At 42.1% G+C, this 17015-nt stretch overlaps 1 protein-coding gene across 1 annotated transcript in view; it reads left to right on the forward strand.

The window, feature by feature from the left end:
* The window catches only part of KIF26B (kinesin family member 26B), a 566510-nt gene that overhangs the window by 223064 nt on the left and 326431 nt on the right, over nucleotides 1-17015 (forward strand). Inside the window, exon 3 of the mRNA XM_007534607.3 lies at nucleotides 11291-11830. Coding sequence (XP_007534669.1) covers nucleotides 11291-11830 — 540 coding nt within the window. The remainder of the gene's footprint in view (nucleotides 1-11290; nucleotides 11831-17015) is intronic.

Consider the following 17015-nt stretch of genomic DNA (forward strand, 5'->3'; position numbering starts at 1 on the left):
CCATGGACCTACCTGTTTTGTTATGAGCTTCCCAAGTGGTTTTGCTGCTGCTACTGCTGCTGGCGTGTGTGTGTGGGGGGGGGGGGGGCGGGGGCGGGGGCGGGAGGAGAAAGTTTGCAGGTGATGGCTTGAGCAACAAAGCTTTGGAGGGATATGAGGATAAAATATATAAGTCTGTCAGCTCTCTGAGGACACCAAAAATCTACTATACAAAGTGATGAACAGTTTTGGACAAGACAAAAAGTGTTTAGAACAAACAATAAACCCATCAGATAGATGAAGTTAATCGATGTGGGAATGTCTTACATTAAAAATAAATTCACTCAATTAGTTGCCAAATACTCTTTGAGCACCATATTATACTTCAGGCACTGCTTTATGCATTAGGAATTCACTAGTGAGCAAAATAGACAAACGTTCTTGCTTTTACCCAGTTTATATTTTTCAGAGGGAGACAATGAGTAGACTCCATGACAATACAGCGTGTTAAAGAGTGACAAGGCCACTGGGAGTAATAAAACAGAGGAAGTTCTGGGAAGTGTATACAAATGTGGGAGGTGGTCATAGAAGGCCTTGTTCACAGGCTGAACACCTTGAAGGTGGAGAGAGTCAGCCAGGAAGGGACCTTCAGGGGAAAATTTTCCACACGGAAGGACTAAGTACAAAGTCACAGAAGTAGAAGTTAACATTCCTGGTGTGTTTGAGGAACAGGAAGAAAGGACTTGTGGCTGGAGCAGAGGGAACAAGAAGTAGAAGTTAGGTTCAGATTGGGAGCTGGAGACCAAATTCTGCAGGAATCAGGGCAAGGACTTTGGTTTTGTCGTTGAGAGAAGCAAGTAGAAGTTTGGAGAGGGTTTTATTTTGATGAATTAATTAGCTAATTATTTTTTGCCAAAGATATGACTAGGGTTTGGTACCTGCATGACTCTCATTTTTAGTGACCTTTTACACACACACACACACACACACACACACACACACACACACACACACACACACACACGATGAGAAATAGGGAGAGAGGGAAGGGGAGAGGATGTGGGAGGGAGGAAGAGAGAGAGGGAGAGAGAAAGGAGAGACTCTTGTAGCACTGTTCCATTACAGGTGAAGATTCCCCCTTCCCTCAAGGGGACCAGGAGCAAACACCAGGGTCCTCACGCATGGTAACGTGTGTGCTCTATCCAGGCCCCACCTGGAGAGATTTTTAAGGAATCCCAAGATCAGATTTAAGACTTAAAAGGATCACTCTGGTTGTTGTCTTAAGTAGACTCCAAGGGGGCAAGGATAGAAGTTATCATTACTATTAAAATTATGCCATGGTTTCTGCAGTCAAGGAATTTACCATGATTTTCAAGATAGAGCATGTTAAACTCTTAACTAACAAGGAAATGTTTGCTATGCGATATAAGTCACTCTGACCAGAGAAATGCAGTGGAAGTGAATGGAGAAGGTGTCCCTGCTGAGGCTCAGTTTTCATGTACATGTTGGATCCTACTCTACATGTATGGTTTTTTCTTTTCTTTCTTTTTAGCTTAATGAGGGTAGAGTTAACATTTAACAAATTGGACACATCTAAAGTTTATGATTTGACATGTTGGGGCATGAGTACACACTCATGAGGCCACCTCTACAATTGGTTTACAAGGCAAAATGGCACTCATGATCCAGGCAGGGACTTGAGCAAAGGTACAGAGACAAGAGTCATGCAGGGGCTGCTGGGGGATTGGAAACCTATCTTGACTGCACTGGAGGTTTGCAGGAAGACCCCTGAGTGAGATGTCTCATGACACTAGGCCATAATATGAGGCTCCAAATGCTGTGTCTGCGGTAGGAACCAGTAGATGCCTTTCCGTTGGTTGCAGGACATGGTCAAAATAATCTGCCTGTTAAAATCTGATACAGCATCAACGAAAACTTTAGGTATTTTATTTTTGTGTAAATTCAGGAAAATATAGGCTACTACATTTATGCAGTATTTCATGTATACAAGTCAGAGGAAAAAGAAATGCCAGACAATTTCATAATTAGATAATTAACAGAATCGTGAGTAGCCAGAAGATCTAACAGAATCTTATATAGGTTACATTATAGACTACATATAAAAATATATCCACCCTAGATCTCTTTTTATGGGAAACATATACTTAACCGGGTGCACTACTACCTGGCTGTATGTGTCTATCCTCCAGGGTTATCGCTGGGGCTTGGTGCCTGTGCCACAAATCTACTCTTCCTTGTAGCTGTCTTTTTTTCCATTGTTATTGTTGCTGCTGTGGTTGGATAGGACAGAGAGAAATCGAGAGAGGAGGGGAAGACAGAGAGACACCTGCAGACCTACTTTGCCGCTTGTGAAATAATTCCTCTGAAGGGGCTGGAACCGGGATCCTTGCACTGGTCCTTGCACTTTGTACTGTGTGTGCTTTGCACTGTGTGCTTGCTTAACTCGGTGTGCTACCGCCAGCTCACTCCCTCCCCCCATATCTTTTTATGGGTATAATTTTAGTGTGTTGTACTAGAATCTTGATTAGTGCTTCATATTTACAAATTTATGTATCTTTTGTGACAAATTGAATATGAACATTAAAATTATGGGAAGCAATATTTATTTAGTTACTATTTTTTTGTATTAGGGGTCTACTCCCCTATCCTAAGTCCTTAAGTGTTTTATAAATAGATCCTATTTCCTCAGGGCCAAGAGAGCATGATATTTAGGTGTGAAGATAGCTATGCTAACAAAATCGTGTCTCCATCTCTTGTGTAGAAGGTGGCCACACATAGAAGATTTTGGACAGTAGATGACTCTGTGATGCTCACTCAGCATCCAACAGAATCCCTTTGGTACATCATTTACTTCTTTTTAAAATTTTTACTTATTTTAATGAAAGAAAGAAATACCAAAAAAACTGCTCAACTCTGCTTTATGGTGGTACTGGGGATTGAGCCTGGCACCTCAGTACATCAGGCATGAAGGTCTTTTGCAAAACCATCTTGCTATCTTCCCAGCCCATGTAACCTACTTCTTAATATATTTATTTATTTATTTTATTAGTGACTTAAAAATGTTCAACAAGATAACAAGATTGTGGGATACAATTCTCGCCATCAGGTTGCCATATCCCATCCTTTCCATTGGAAACTTCCCTGTTCCTTATCACTCTGGGAGTATGGACCAAAGATCTTTGTGGGGTGCAGAAGATAGGATGTCTGGCTTCTGTAATTGCTTCTCCGCTGGACATGGGTGTTGACAGGTCAATTCACACCCCCAAGCCTGTTTCTATCTTTCCCTAGTGGGGCAGGGCTCTGGGGAGGTGGGGTTTCAGGATACATTGGTGAGGTTGTCTGCCCAGGGAAGTCAGGGTGGTGTCATGGTAGCATCTGCTGAAACATTAAGATATAAAGCAGAACAGATTGTTTAATAATCAGGAATCTAACGGTAAGAATATACCAGGTGAGATTTGGAGTTTTCATGTTGAAAGAGCTAGGATCATCTACTTCTAAGGGAGGGGTCAGGACTACTTTTCATTTGAGAAATATTATGTCTTCAATTCTATGGGAATTAATGACTCTTGGATTCCATTTAACATAGAGAAGAAGGCTGGGTGCCATCCAGACCATGCTCAGGGATATCAGCCCAGGAATTTCAGGGATCCATTCTTCTTACTTTTTAAAAAGAAACCCCTGATTTATCCAATATAAAAGGTGATAACTAACAGTTGTGTGCTGTTTCCTTTACCATACCTTCCCTATAGATTACAAAAATGCTTACTCAATGTCCTGGGATAAAAGAAAGCCCCCAGACAAATATCATCATCACTGCCATTATCATGATCATCTGAAGTACTCACCGATTTATAAAAGACACTCTGATGTTATAGATACTGAGAGATGGAACATCATTAACAACCACTACCATTTATTTAGCTTGTGGCATGCACTGTGCCAAACATACTACACATTTTACCATATTTAATTTTCATAAAACAGGGAGTACTGTCCATCACCATTTTTTTTGCCTCCAGGGTTATTGCTGGACTCAGTGCCTGCATCATGAATCCACTGCTCCTAGAGGCCTTTCCCTCTGCCCTTTTGTTGCCCTTGTTGTTGTAGCCTTGTTGTGGTTATTATTGTTGTTGGATAGGACAGTGAGAAATCGAGAGGAGGGGAAGACAGGGAGGGGGAGAGAAAGATAGACACCTGCAGACATGCTTCACCGCCTGTGAAGTGACTCCCCCGCAGGCGGGGAGCTTGGGGCTCAAACCGGGATCCTTACACTGGTCCTTGTGCTTTGTGCCACATGCGCATAACCCGCTGCGCTACCGCCCAACCCCCGTCACCATTTTTATATTCAAAGAGGCTGAAGCTAGGAGAAACTTTTGAAAATAACTCCAAGCTGAGAAGTAGATCACCTAGTAGAGCTTCAGCACTACACGGGAGCACCATGGACAGCATGCTGGGTGTGTGCATTTGGAGGGAGTTCACAGCTGATGATGGGGTGGTGCTGTTGCTGTGATATTTCTTTTCTCTCTGTGTCTGCCTATTTCTCTCCTCTCCCTCAAAAAAAAAAAAGATTGAAAGGTTGAACTTGGGAGGTTACTCAGCAGTGCTATTATTGCATATATCAAGGTCCTGGGTTTATACCCTTGTGCTGCATAGGGGGAAAAAATAAAAGAAAAATGGCTTCCAGCCACACTGTTAAATAGTAGAGCCAGGGCTTGCCTCTCCCATACTCTTCATAAAAATTTTTCAAAAGAATCGAGCCACTGTCCATGCAGTTTCATTGGCAAGGACTAGACACTGACATAATGAAATATTCTGTGGTTGTAATGAGAAAAACTTCACTCATTTTTCTGTGTGGTTCACAAATTGTTCCTAATTATATTACCTTCTAATTTAAAAATCTTCCTTTTCCTTTCAAGCCTATAAGCCTTATCTTCTGTAATACTTTAATGTTGCGGCAAGCAGCCCTATTAATTGCCTCCCTTCTGCTTTTGGTGCTCTCAACAGCCTCACACGTGGAATTCCATCATTCAAACTGAAGCTGCACATGTTGTTTTTAATAGGAGCACATCTCTGCTATAACCCAGAGAATTGCTTAGGCTGGCCACAGTCATTACATTCCAGGTTAATTTGATTTCTTATGTAGAACAACTTTGGTCTGACATTTAACATTTATTCCTTTTCCTCTACCCTTCCCCTTCCTCCTCTCCCTCCCCCCTCCCCCCTTTTCTTTTCCCTCCCCTCCCCTCCCCTCTCCTCCCCTCCCTTTCCCTTCCCTTCTCTTTCATCTCTCTGAACTCTCTACCCAACAGACCTTTACATTCACCTTCTTTCACACACTAGGACCCTAGGATTTGTGCTTATGTGTGGTTGGCACTACTGACTGAGATGCTGTTGGCTCACGAGGTAGACTAGTAATGATGATGGCAATCCTTGGTTTCAGAAGGCCTGTTCAGAATGGAATTTCTCTTGAAGTTTTATGTTCACAAATGACAGGAATAAAGGGTACTGAGGTTGACTCACATTAGCCAGTCTGTTGAACTCCTTGATTTCAGGGCCAGGCCAAGTTGATGTCACTGCTGAATTTATTACAGCTGTTTCACCCTTACCTGGAGCAAACTATAATTATGACATACCCTAGAACCTCTTTCTTCCTGTTGCAACTACTTCACTTTGGAGAATGAGACACACAGTGTCTTCCTTTCCACTAATTAGACCCTTTGGGGACTTTTGTTTTGTTTTGTACTTCATGCTGGTGAGATCAGTAGAATCTGTAAAGGTGGTTACTTTCCCACATGCACAGTGGAATGCCACTGTCAGAGTGACTGGCTTGTTTCTAGACTTCCCTCTAGTGTCATATGCCTTGTTTGGATGCCTGGAAGCTCTGTGAACAACAGGGATATAGGATCCTGATGTTGATTCATATCAGTTCTTTTGGGTAGATCTAACGTGACAACTGAATGAGAAGAGTCTCACATGGGAAAGACTACTGGATGTCCCCACCCTTCATGTCCCTTTTGTCTTCTGTATTTCTTCAAGCACATGTGATAATGAAAGTAAGTGGCAGAGAACTGATGAGCATAGAGAAACAAAATGTTTCTAAAGGAGAAGTTATATCTACTTGCTACCATTTGGGGGTATATCATTAGATTCCAGATGTTTAAATTATCTTTTCTGGCCCATGGATAATTAGTATTTAGCCAAATCATCTTGTTTTTTCTTATTCTGAAATTACCAAGGTAAAAAAGGGGGGAGGGTTTTTTTTTTTTTTTTTTTTTTTTGAGCAATGTCTGAGTAAACACTTGAATGTTCAACTATGCCTGAGTATTTGTATTCTTTGTCCCAAGTCAGCTCTTGGAAAACAAGTTGTTTTCTAGGGGTCTAACCCTGCTGTGACACGGTGTAGTCTTGCCATGGTTTACAGAGTTTTCATTTAGGCTCCAGAGTTTGTGTTTGGACAGATTTTCTTGTTTCCTTGCTGACTAACAGTTGAGGTTTTCCAGGGGATCTTTGGCTTAGAGTTCTGGGTCAGGCAGTGATGGAGAGAGACACTCTTCAGGGTGAGTGCTACACTGAAGCCATCAGCTTGGATTTCATTTTCTGAAAGAAGGGAGGTCTAGTCATAATGTACTAGGTATGTCTTCTATCAGCGGACGTGCGAGACAATTTAAGAAAGTCACTGGACTGAGAGAATGAGAGTTCTCCAGAGGACATGGCAGGGAACGCATTTTCCTCAAAATGCTCCTGAGAGAAAATAGAAGGGCTGAAAGGGATCAGAAAGCCAGTCTGTGTAGTTTCCTTTGTTCTTGTGTAGCAGCTCCTAATTGGGCAGATTTAGGTGCTAAGTGATTTCTTGAATTCTTTCTGACAAATGCAGAATGAAAAAATTGTTTATTACTGAAGTTGAGAGTGTCTGAGCCCTCTTAGGAGCTTTTATTTTCTAGTCTAACCTTAGAAGTTTAGAATGGAAATGTTTCCCTGGGGCCCATAGCCCATTTTCACAGATCAAAAAAATAAAAATTGGGGCTAAAGAAATACAGGTTTGTACAACAGCTGTAACAACAATAACAGCCACAACAAGGGCAACAAAATGGTAAAACTAGCCTCCAGGAGCAGTGGATTCGTAGTGCTGACACTGAGCCCCAGTGATAAACTTAGAGGCAAAATAATAAAATAAAATAATCAAATTTTAAAAAATACAGGTTTGTGCATGAGTTCACCATCTGACTACTTCCTGAGGTCACAGGATAAACCAGAACTAGATGGTATGAGTGCCTATGAAGCCCAGGATCTAGGCAGCATGTAATATGGGATACTTAATTCATTCTTTTTCTGGATACAGATTTCTTTTGGTGCCAGCCGACCCGGTGGGTGCTCTCTGGAGGCCACTACAGTCCTTTCCATGTTTAAATCATGAAAACTCAATATGTGCACCATTTATTGCTGTGAAACTTCTCTTTCACTCTCATTTTTTCATTACTTCTCTCTCAAAACAGTATTCTCTTTACTCCAGCACTTTCAGCTTCTCTTTGAAGTTTTGAGTTGTGCTGAAATATTTATATTCTGTGGACAACAACTTGAAAGGGATTTTAGTTTCCATAAGATGCATCTCTTGACTTGAGGTCTTTTGATGATAAGGACTCACATAGGGATCAAAGGTTGCTTAAGTTAGGAAGTACCTCTTTGACAGCTAGTCAGCAACTACAAACTCATTAAAGACCCAATCTCAGCTTTCCTCTGGAGGAAACAGCAATAGCTCTGCTTCTTCTTTGACTGTGGACATGTTGATCATACTGTCAGTGGACTTAGCTGCTGCACTCACAGATGCTTCTTAGAAGGCCTCAGGAATGAGAAGTGCTGAACTCCGTGTATCTCAGAGTTTGTTGATTGGTCTTAGACTAGTGATGCTACAGAAGGGACATGCTATTTGGTAGCCCAGGAACTACAAAAGTCCCCTGGACTGTGACCTCACGGGAGATAGGCTCCATGCTCAGACTTGCATAACCCCTCAGTCTGGTGTGGGGGCTGCCATATTGGGGGCTGGTATCCATTATCTGTGAAATGTTAGAAGTTGAATGAGGGGGAGTAGGACAAAGCAGGAAGGAGAGAGAAAAGGAATGCTTGGAACTTGAGATGACTCTTGCAGTTTCCATAGCCTGACTGTTTCTTTTCTGATTCAGATGTGCTTGTCAGCATCAAGTTCAATCTACAAGTGTTAGAAATAAACTGTGCAGGAGCCAGGTGGTGGCACACCTGGTTGAGTGCACATGCTACAGTGTGAAAGGATCCCGGTTCAAGCCTCTGGTCCTCACCTGCAGGGAGAAAGCTTCATGAATGATGAAGCAGGGCTGCAGGTGTCTCTCTGTCTCTCTCCCTCTCTATCTTCCTCTTCCCTCTCGATTTCTGGCTGTCTCTATCAAATAAATAAAGATAATATAAAAAATTTAAAAAAGGAAATATTTTTTAAAAAGGAAATAAACTGTGACATGTGCACGGGACTACTCTTCTGTCTCTGTATACTGGCAGTTCTTTCAGATGATTGGATTAGCAAAAATATTTTAAATAAGAACACTCATTTGAGACTTCTTGAGATCAAATAGTTTGGTGCACAAGCTTTGGGCTGCAGGTTGCTTCTGAAGATGAGTCTCTGATTTCTCAATCTCTCTGCAACTATATGGTGGGATGTGGGGATGAATAATTGAATTATGAAGTAACTGAATGGTAGAATACTATGTGGATATTATTGATAACTGCACTTGTAAGTGACATTTATGTACAAAGGAACATTCTCATGTAAAGATACATGAACAAAACAAGGCATGATTTTTTTTTTTTTTTTAACCTATGGGGATCCAACTACACATTCCTTTTGAATGAGTTAACATGTTTCAGATGAATGAGGTAAAAACTTTATATTTCAGGGAAAAATCGGGTTCCATATTACAAACTCATACTCTTGAACTGAAAAAAAAACAGGGATTAGTGGCCAAGTAGTCTGAGTGTAGTTTAAATTTTTAGCTTTTTTGGGGAAAGCTTAGTTTACTTATCTTAAAACCAAGGTCTGCTCTAGGATGGTCTCTAAGAGGTTTCTTGGGGCTCTGCATGCTCTGACTGTTGTCATTGAGAAGGACAGCACTTACAGGTCTCATATGGTTTACATCCCTTTATCAACCAGACTTGATCAACCTTGACCTCCTATTGTTTCCCATCACTTTATATGATTGTCTCTGGTTTCCACCTCCCGAGCCACTCCTTGCTGTGGCTGTGAAGAGAAACCTTTTGATTTATTAATCAATTAATCAGTGCATGCTGAGGAGCTGTTCAGGGTAGTTAAACAGGGAAAACAAAATGCTTGAGCCCATAATCAAGATGGATCGTAATTAAGAACAACCCTCCTATCTTGGGTCTTCCTGCCCACCCAGGCCTCCCAGCCCTGCCTCCCTCACCCACTGCTCTTCAAACCCCACTCAGCCCGGAAGGGATTTCAGCCCCATAAAAGCTGGTGGCTGTGGGTGTTTTCCATAAGGGAAGATTTTCTTCTAGTGTTCTGGATGAATCTTATCAATTATTTGCAGTAGTGGTTGATTCAACGGCTCATGCCCCTGGAGTGCCATAGTGTCTCTGTCCACTACTGTACTTTCCTCCCCAGTCCCCCCAGACCCCCTGCAAACAGAGTTGTGGAGCTGTTTGGACCTTGCATGGCCTTCTGTGACTGATAAGAGCTGCAGTGAGACTAAGTAAGTTGTCCAAGATCACACAGCTACACAGCAACAGAACTGGGACTTCAATCCCTCTCTCTCTCTCCTCTCTGGATTTTTTAGATTAATTTAATAATGATCAACAAGACTGTAGGATAAGAGGGATACAGTTCCACACAATTCCTACCACCAGAGTTCCATATCCCATGCCCTACATTGGAAGTTTTCCTATTCTTTATCCCTTTGGGAGTATGGACCCAGCATCTTTATGGTGCACAGAAGATGGAAGGTCTGTCTTCTGTAATTGCTTCTTCACTAAACATGGATGTTGGCAGGTTGACCCATACTAGAGAAGTGGGGGTCTAGGGTACATCGGTGAGGTCCAGTGAAGTCAGGTTGGCATCATGGTAGCATCTGCAGCTTGGTGGCTGAAAAGGCATTAAGATATAAAGCAGAACAAATTGTTTAATAATTAAGAATCTAAAGGTAAAATTATAGCAGAGGAGATTTGAAGTCTCCATTTTGGAAAAGGCTAGTAGGTCTATTTTGGGTATATTCCAAGGGGTCCATGATTTTACTAATTTTGGCTTGAGCCTGGCGGCTAACAGTCAGGCGGGTTAAAGGTTCTGTCTGGAGAGATGGTGTCAGAGTTGGAAATAGGACATGGAAGCTGGATCAGGGAAGAGAGTAGCTCCCAAATATGAGAGAAAAGCTCCAATATCTCTATAAAAGAGTAATATTCCTAGTGTGTATTTCTCTGTACTCCTAAAGCACAGTTAATAAGAGGCATCGTTGATTTTCCTGACTTCCTTTAGATAGAGGCTTCTGAGCTAGAATTTACAATAGCAGTTTATGTAATGTGAATGGTAGTTTGTAATTATAACAGGCAGGAAGTTTGTGAGGCAATGTATCCTGGACTATATGCCAAGGAGAAATTTTTCTTCCAGCCAGCCAGGATATCAGATGGATGCAGGAAAGGCCAGCTTGCCGCTGGGCAAGTAGTAGAGTGACACGGTAGGTGTTTGCTGGGCTGCTGAGTAGTTGCTCTGTGATCCAGAATCTGTCTGGTTTGGTTTTCTTCCAAGACAGCACACAGCACTAATGAGGCCAAGATTTTCTTAGACTAGAATCTCTGTTCCAGGTCATAAGTAGCATTTCCATCTGTTACCAAGTTTCCATGGGTTGTGGGGCCAGGGAGCTACGGTGCATTGGTCCAGAAGGACTCTGCTCACTTCCCTCATGCCTGGAGAAATGCTTGTGTCTATTGTATGCGCACCTTGGGAGAATCCAGATATATTACAGTACTTCAGTGGGCACAGGAAGAGAATCTGAAATGTTATTTGACTGGTTTGGTGAGAATGTTTAGATGTCTTTAGTCTATTTTTTAAATTCTGTTATAAAAATCTTATATTTGTCAAATGTGTTTATCAACTAAAAGCTCTTCTGTGAGTTGGCTGCTCATTTTTATTAGCTGTCAATCAAATGATCAAAATCTTTGGATCCATCTGGCTCTTGACACATACATTGGATATCTGAATTGCACGTAGGAGCCTTTGACTTACAGCCTCTCCTTGCTTTCTGCCTGTGTTTTCCAGGATCCTGCTTTCTCAGCTGTGATTCATGACAAGCTCCAGGTCCCCAACACCATCCGAAAGGCTTGGAATGACAGAGACAACCGCTGTGATATTTGTGCCACACATTTGAACCAGCTGAAACAGGAAGCCATTCAGATGGTGCTGACCTTGGAACAGGCAGCCGGCAGTGAGCACTACGATGGCTCACTTGGCTCACCTCCACCTCTCTCCAACAACATCCCCTCTCTGGTGGGGTCACGACATGCAGGTGGGCTCCAGCAGCCCAGGGATTGGGCCTTTGTGCCCTCCTCTTACGCCACCTCCACCTACACAGGCTTTGTATCAAACAAGCATGGCAGCAAGCCCAACAGCCTTGGGGTCAGCGTTGGGGCGGAGAAGAAGAGTGGGTCCCCAACCCACCAAGCCAAGGTCAGCCTCCAGATGGCAACCAGTCCTAGCAATGGGAACATCCTCAACTCAGTGGCCATCCAGGCTCATCAGTATGTGGATGGTACCTGGTCTCTGTCGAGAACCAATGGAGTCACCCTGTACCCCTACCAGGTAGGTAACCTTTGGGCAAGAAAGAGCAAGGCTGACTTAAATTGAGGCTGAGAAGTAGACCTACTCTTCTACTTCTGGGATCTCTCCAACCCAGAGCTGAATGTTTCCAGGTGACCGTGTTAGTCGTTACTAACTAACAATAAAATTGTAGAGGGGACAAATGAAAGCGCTACACTCAGATGGCCTATACCCTCTAAAAGAGGTAGAGATTCTCTTCCTTAATATCTCCTACTTTGACAGATTTTATTTATTTATTTTTTAAAAATTTTATTTATAAAGAGGAAACACTGACAAAACCATAGGATAAGATGAATACAATTCCACACAATTCCCACCACCACAACTCCGTATCCCATCCCCTCCCCTGATAGCTTTCCTATTCTTTAACCCTCTAGGAGTATGGACCCAAGGTCATTGTGGGATAAAGTAGAAGGTCTGGCTTCTGTAATTGCTTCCCTGCTGAACATGGTCGATGGAAGGTTGTTCCATACTCCCAGCCCTTTGACAGACTTTAATTCCTTTCTCTGTAATCATTTCAAATACTTTTGGGATTTGGCTGCCGAATTTGTTTCCTTTCTTATTATCTCTTTTCAGTTATTTAAATGAAGACATACCCTCAAGTTTCCCAAGAGAACATGTTTGACATTTGCTAAGGAATCTGAAATGATTGTTTCATTAACTTAGGTGAGCTTTCTGTTGGACGAGGCCTTATGTGCCCTAACATATGGAGTTGGCCATATGTGTCCCCTATGTCCCCTGCACCAGACAGGTAAGAAGCAGCAGAAAGCATTGCCCATCAGTCTGGAGTGGAGAGGTGGCCCTAGCCATAGAGGGTATTCACCAGGGAAGATAATTGATGTCACAAATGATCTCAGGTTGTTTCTACCTATTACCTCTTACATCTTTCTCGCACTGAGTGTCTAGTGATGCGGTGACTCAGGCTCTTCTATCTAGCATGTTATAAATTTGCAGGAACCTCAGATTCATCTACCAGGAAAAGAAAATGAATGAAAAAGAGTGTGTGGAGGTGCTCACAAGTGAATCTGGGGCACGCAAGCCCCATTCCGCATTCCATTTGATAGAATTTAATCATGGCCCCATTTACCCCCAGGGGAGGCTGGTAAAGCCAGTCTTCCCATATACCCAGGAGACAAAAACAGAACAAGTTGAGTAAACACATAGCATAGTTTTTGGGTACATAGGGTGCAGGTACAGGGAAATATAAAATGAGTTAAATATGACTGATAAAATTCCTGAGGACTTTTCTAGAGTATAAGAGGGAATATAGATCATTTCTCTTGATAATATGTAAGAAAGTGGGGAGCTGGATCTTTATCTTAATATGTCCGCATTCTTGGACTTCCAGGCTTCTCATTTATGAAGCGCTTTGTAGTTTAAGAACCACAGCCCACAGATCATGTATTTAACCCACAATGGGCTTGTGAGGTAGTCAAAGCAGACATTAGGTCTTTCTTGCACAGGAGAACAGTATGTTTAGGGAAAATGAATGACCTGTGGCCACATAGCTCATGACAGAAACAACACCAGCTCTCCTGGCCAGGGGTCTGGGTTCCATACACCAGCCTTTCCAACTTCCCCAGCTAACAGAACAATCCCATATCAACATCATTTCCAGAGCTGGCATGACAAAGAAAAGAACTTGGGGCCAGGCAGTAGTACACCTGGTTATGCACACACATTATAACTCACAAGGACCCAGGTTCAAGCCCCTGACTCCATCTGCAAGGGGGATACTTTACAAGTGGTAAAGAAGGGCTGCAGGTATCTTTTCTCTCCCCCCCCCACTCCTCTCAATTTCTCTCTGTCTCTATCCAATAAAAATATTAAAAATTATTTTAAAATATAAAAAAAGTACTTTGATTTTGACTTGCATATGTCTAGCTGCCATTTTTCTTTTGGACAGAATTTTCTGAGTTGCAGCTATAAACACAATAAGGAGCCTGTGGTGGCCTGTGTGGGATTTCTTAGTTTAATACTTGAACATAACTGTCTGGGGCAGGGATCAGAATAGCTTCTTGCTATTGTTGAATAATATGTTTGTCCTTGATAATTTCAAACTATATTATTTTGACAACCAATCTCACTTTCCTTGCATCAAGCCAAGCACTGATTTTTAAAATTTATTTATTTATTTATTTATTTATTTGTTATTGGATAGAGACAGAGAGGAATTAAAGAGAGAAGGGGGAGGTAGAGAGGAAGAGAGACAGAGAGACGCCAGACCTGCCTCACTGCCTGTGAAGCAATTCCCCTGCAGGTGGCGAGCTGGGGCTCTAACTGGGATCCTAACCCTGTCCTTACGCTTTGCGCCACGTGCGCTTAAGATTTTTTTTTTTTTTAAAGTTCAGATATTTGTATTGTCAAATGCTCTGGTGCACACCCTTCTATCCGGGCTATATTTTCAACACATCCCAGGTGGTGCTAGCCACACACTCATGTTACACAGACAACTCGGATTTCACTTTCCAGGACCTAACATGCTTGTAACATGCATCAGATGCTTGTTAGAAGACTCAGCTGCTCACAGCTCTGAAGAGAAGTAACAGAATACCTCAGAACTCGTGCCATTTTACAAAATAGTCAAAGTTAAGGGAACTTGGCGTGAGAGGGAGGAAAGTTACAGAAACAACTTAAAAGACAGGTTGTTGGTGTATTTCTTTCCTTCTCCTTGTGCAGTAACTCTTTTCTTTTTCTCCTTTTCATTTTCTTTTCTCTTTTCTTCTTTTCCAAAGCACTGTTCAGCTCTGACTTATGGTGGTCCTAGGGTTTGAAGAGGGATCTTTGGTGCCTCCGACACGGAAGCCTTTTTACATAGCTGTTATTCTTTCTCTCCAGCCCAGCCATTCTTTCTCTTCTTCCTCCTTTCCTCCTTTCCCTTCACCTAAAATGGAAATTAAAAATTCTGGTACAATAACAAATGTTTATTAAGCTTAAGTATGCTAGGTGATGAATGGGGCTTCTGCCTTGGACTGGAAACCTGGGTTCTTGTTTTTTTAGGAGAGGAGTCAGGCCAACTGTCCTTTGTAATTTGGGGGTTGGAAGAGGGGAAAGGAGAGAGATGCCCAGGTTTCTTTGAGAGCATCCTGCAGGAAGACTCACAGTCCAGCCTGTGGGACAGGGCGAGTGGATATGGTCGAAAGCCAGATACAAAGATGGTTTATGTAAGTCACCAACTTGAGTTTGTCCAGGGTAGATTTGACTGCTTATTCCCAACTCCAGAACAGATGAATTTGTGCATTTTCCCTGAGTAATAGTTAAAGGGATCAGAGGAAATCTCCCTGGGATAAAGAGATTTGGTGCCTGGCTGTGAATGGGTGCCCCTGTATCAGGACTGTGTCACCCTGATGCCCTGGGGTGGGGACTCTCGAACTGGCTAGACTGAGTGGCTCCGGTTATATACATAGTCCTGCAGTAAATACTCTACAGTTCACAGTCTGGCCAGATCACCAGAGATGGGTGACTGCTCTGAAAGCTGACCTCACTTTTCCTGCTCACCCATACTCCCACTTCCCTCCTACAGAGCAGATGGCTCTCTGGCTTAGTGCCAGAACCTTCCCCTAGACAGAGAAGCATCTAGATTGTGTCCATACTGTGGGTGCCTCACCACACCCACACAAGTGGAACCTGCAGAGGTGAGGGAGAAGAAGAGGGTCCTGCCTCTTTTTATTTAGGTGTAGGGAGAATAGCAAAGGTGAGAACCACCTTCCCAGCAGTAAGCATGACAAAATGGGTGACATAAAGTTACCTTAAAGTCCCTTAAGCCAAAACACAAGTAGAACCTGAACTGGAGTTGGCATATTGCACCAAAGTAAAAGACTCTGGGGTGCGGGGGGGGGGGGGGAGAATACAGATCCAAGAAGGATGACAGAGGACTTAGTGGGGGTTGTATTGTTATATGGAAAACTGGGAAATGTTATGCATATATAAACTATTGTATTTACTGTCGAATGTAAGACATTAATTCCCCAATAAAGAAATTAAACATAAATAAATAAATAAAACAGCAAAAATAAAATAAAGTCCCTTAAGCCCTTTGTTACTCAACCACTCTGTACCAGTTTCAGACATTGCTGCAGGATGACTGTTTTCTTTTCCTGTATCATTCATACTTTAAGGTATTTCTAATTTTAAAAATATGTATTTATTTGTTTTTCCATTTATTTTAGCCATCAGAGTTACCCCTGGGGCTTAGTGCCTGCTCCATGAATCCACCCCTCCTAGTGGCCATTGCTTTTTTTCTTTTTATTTGATAGGACAGAGAGAAATTGAAAGGGTAGAGGGAGATAGATAGATAGACAGACAGACAGACAGACAGACAGATAGACAGACAGTCAGACAGATAGATGCCTGCAGACCTGCTTCACCACTTGTGAAACTTCTTCCCCTACAGGTGGGGACCTGGGTCTTGAACCCAAGTACTTGCACATATGTATAGTCAGTTGAGTCTGTCACTGCCTGGCCCCTCTAAGGAGTCTCTAGACAAAAGACTTGTAAAAATGGTAGATAAATATTAACTTATAGATATTTTGCCATTTGTACACACACATATATGTGGGAAGCAGAAAGTATTCTAGAAAGCACTTTATTTGACCCCATGAATTTTGATCATGAAAAGATATGTCTGGCTTAGTTCCTTGTAGTCAGCCATAGATTAATGACTTCTTTTTGAATGGTAGTTGTTTTTGGTTAATTCACATTAGTTATAGTGAATAGTAAAGGAAAAACACATAACTTCAGAATCTTAGAATGTTATGCTTTCAGTCTAGGACCATAGAATCCAACTCTATAGGATGGTAACTGGCTTTTGCTGTGGTGGAAGATTTAGAGACAGTTTTATCCAATTCAAATCTGTGACACCTCCAATTATTAACCTTTGGTTCAGCTTAATATCTTGGTCTCCATTATTATCAGTGAAATAGCCCTGTCATTCAAGGTTATTGTGGAATAATTAAGAAGCAAAACGAAAATATTTTCAAAATTTATTGAGCAAGAATATCAATGTTAGTTAACTCATTTGCCAGTGGAGAAACTTGAGACTGAGATATTTTAAGCTTCCTGGATCTGATGTCTCTTGCTCACTGAGAAGACAAATCCATCTTTACCCTTGTGTCTCTCTTGGCAATTAGCCTGTGCAAACATGGATGCTTCTTAGAGAAAGTTTCAG

This window comes from Erinaceus europaeus, chromosome 6, assembly GCF_950295315.1.
Source record: "Erinaceus europaeus chromosome 6, mEriEur2.1, whole genome shotgun sequence".
Lineage (NCBI taxonomy): Eukaryota > Metazoa > Chordata > Mammalia > Eulipotyphla > Erinaceidae > Erinaceus > Erinaceus europaeus.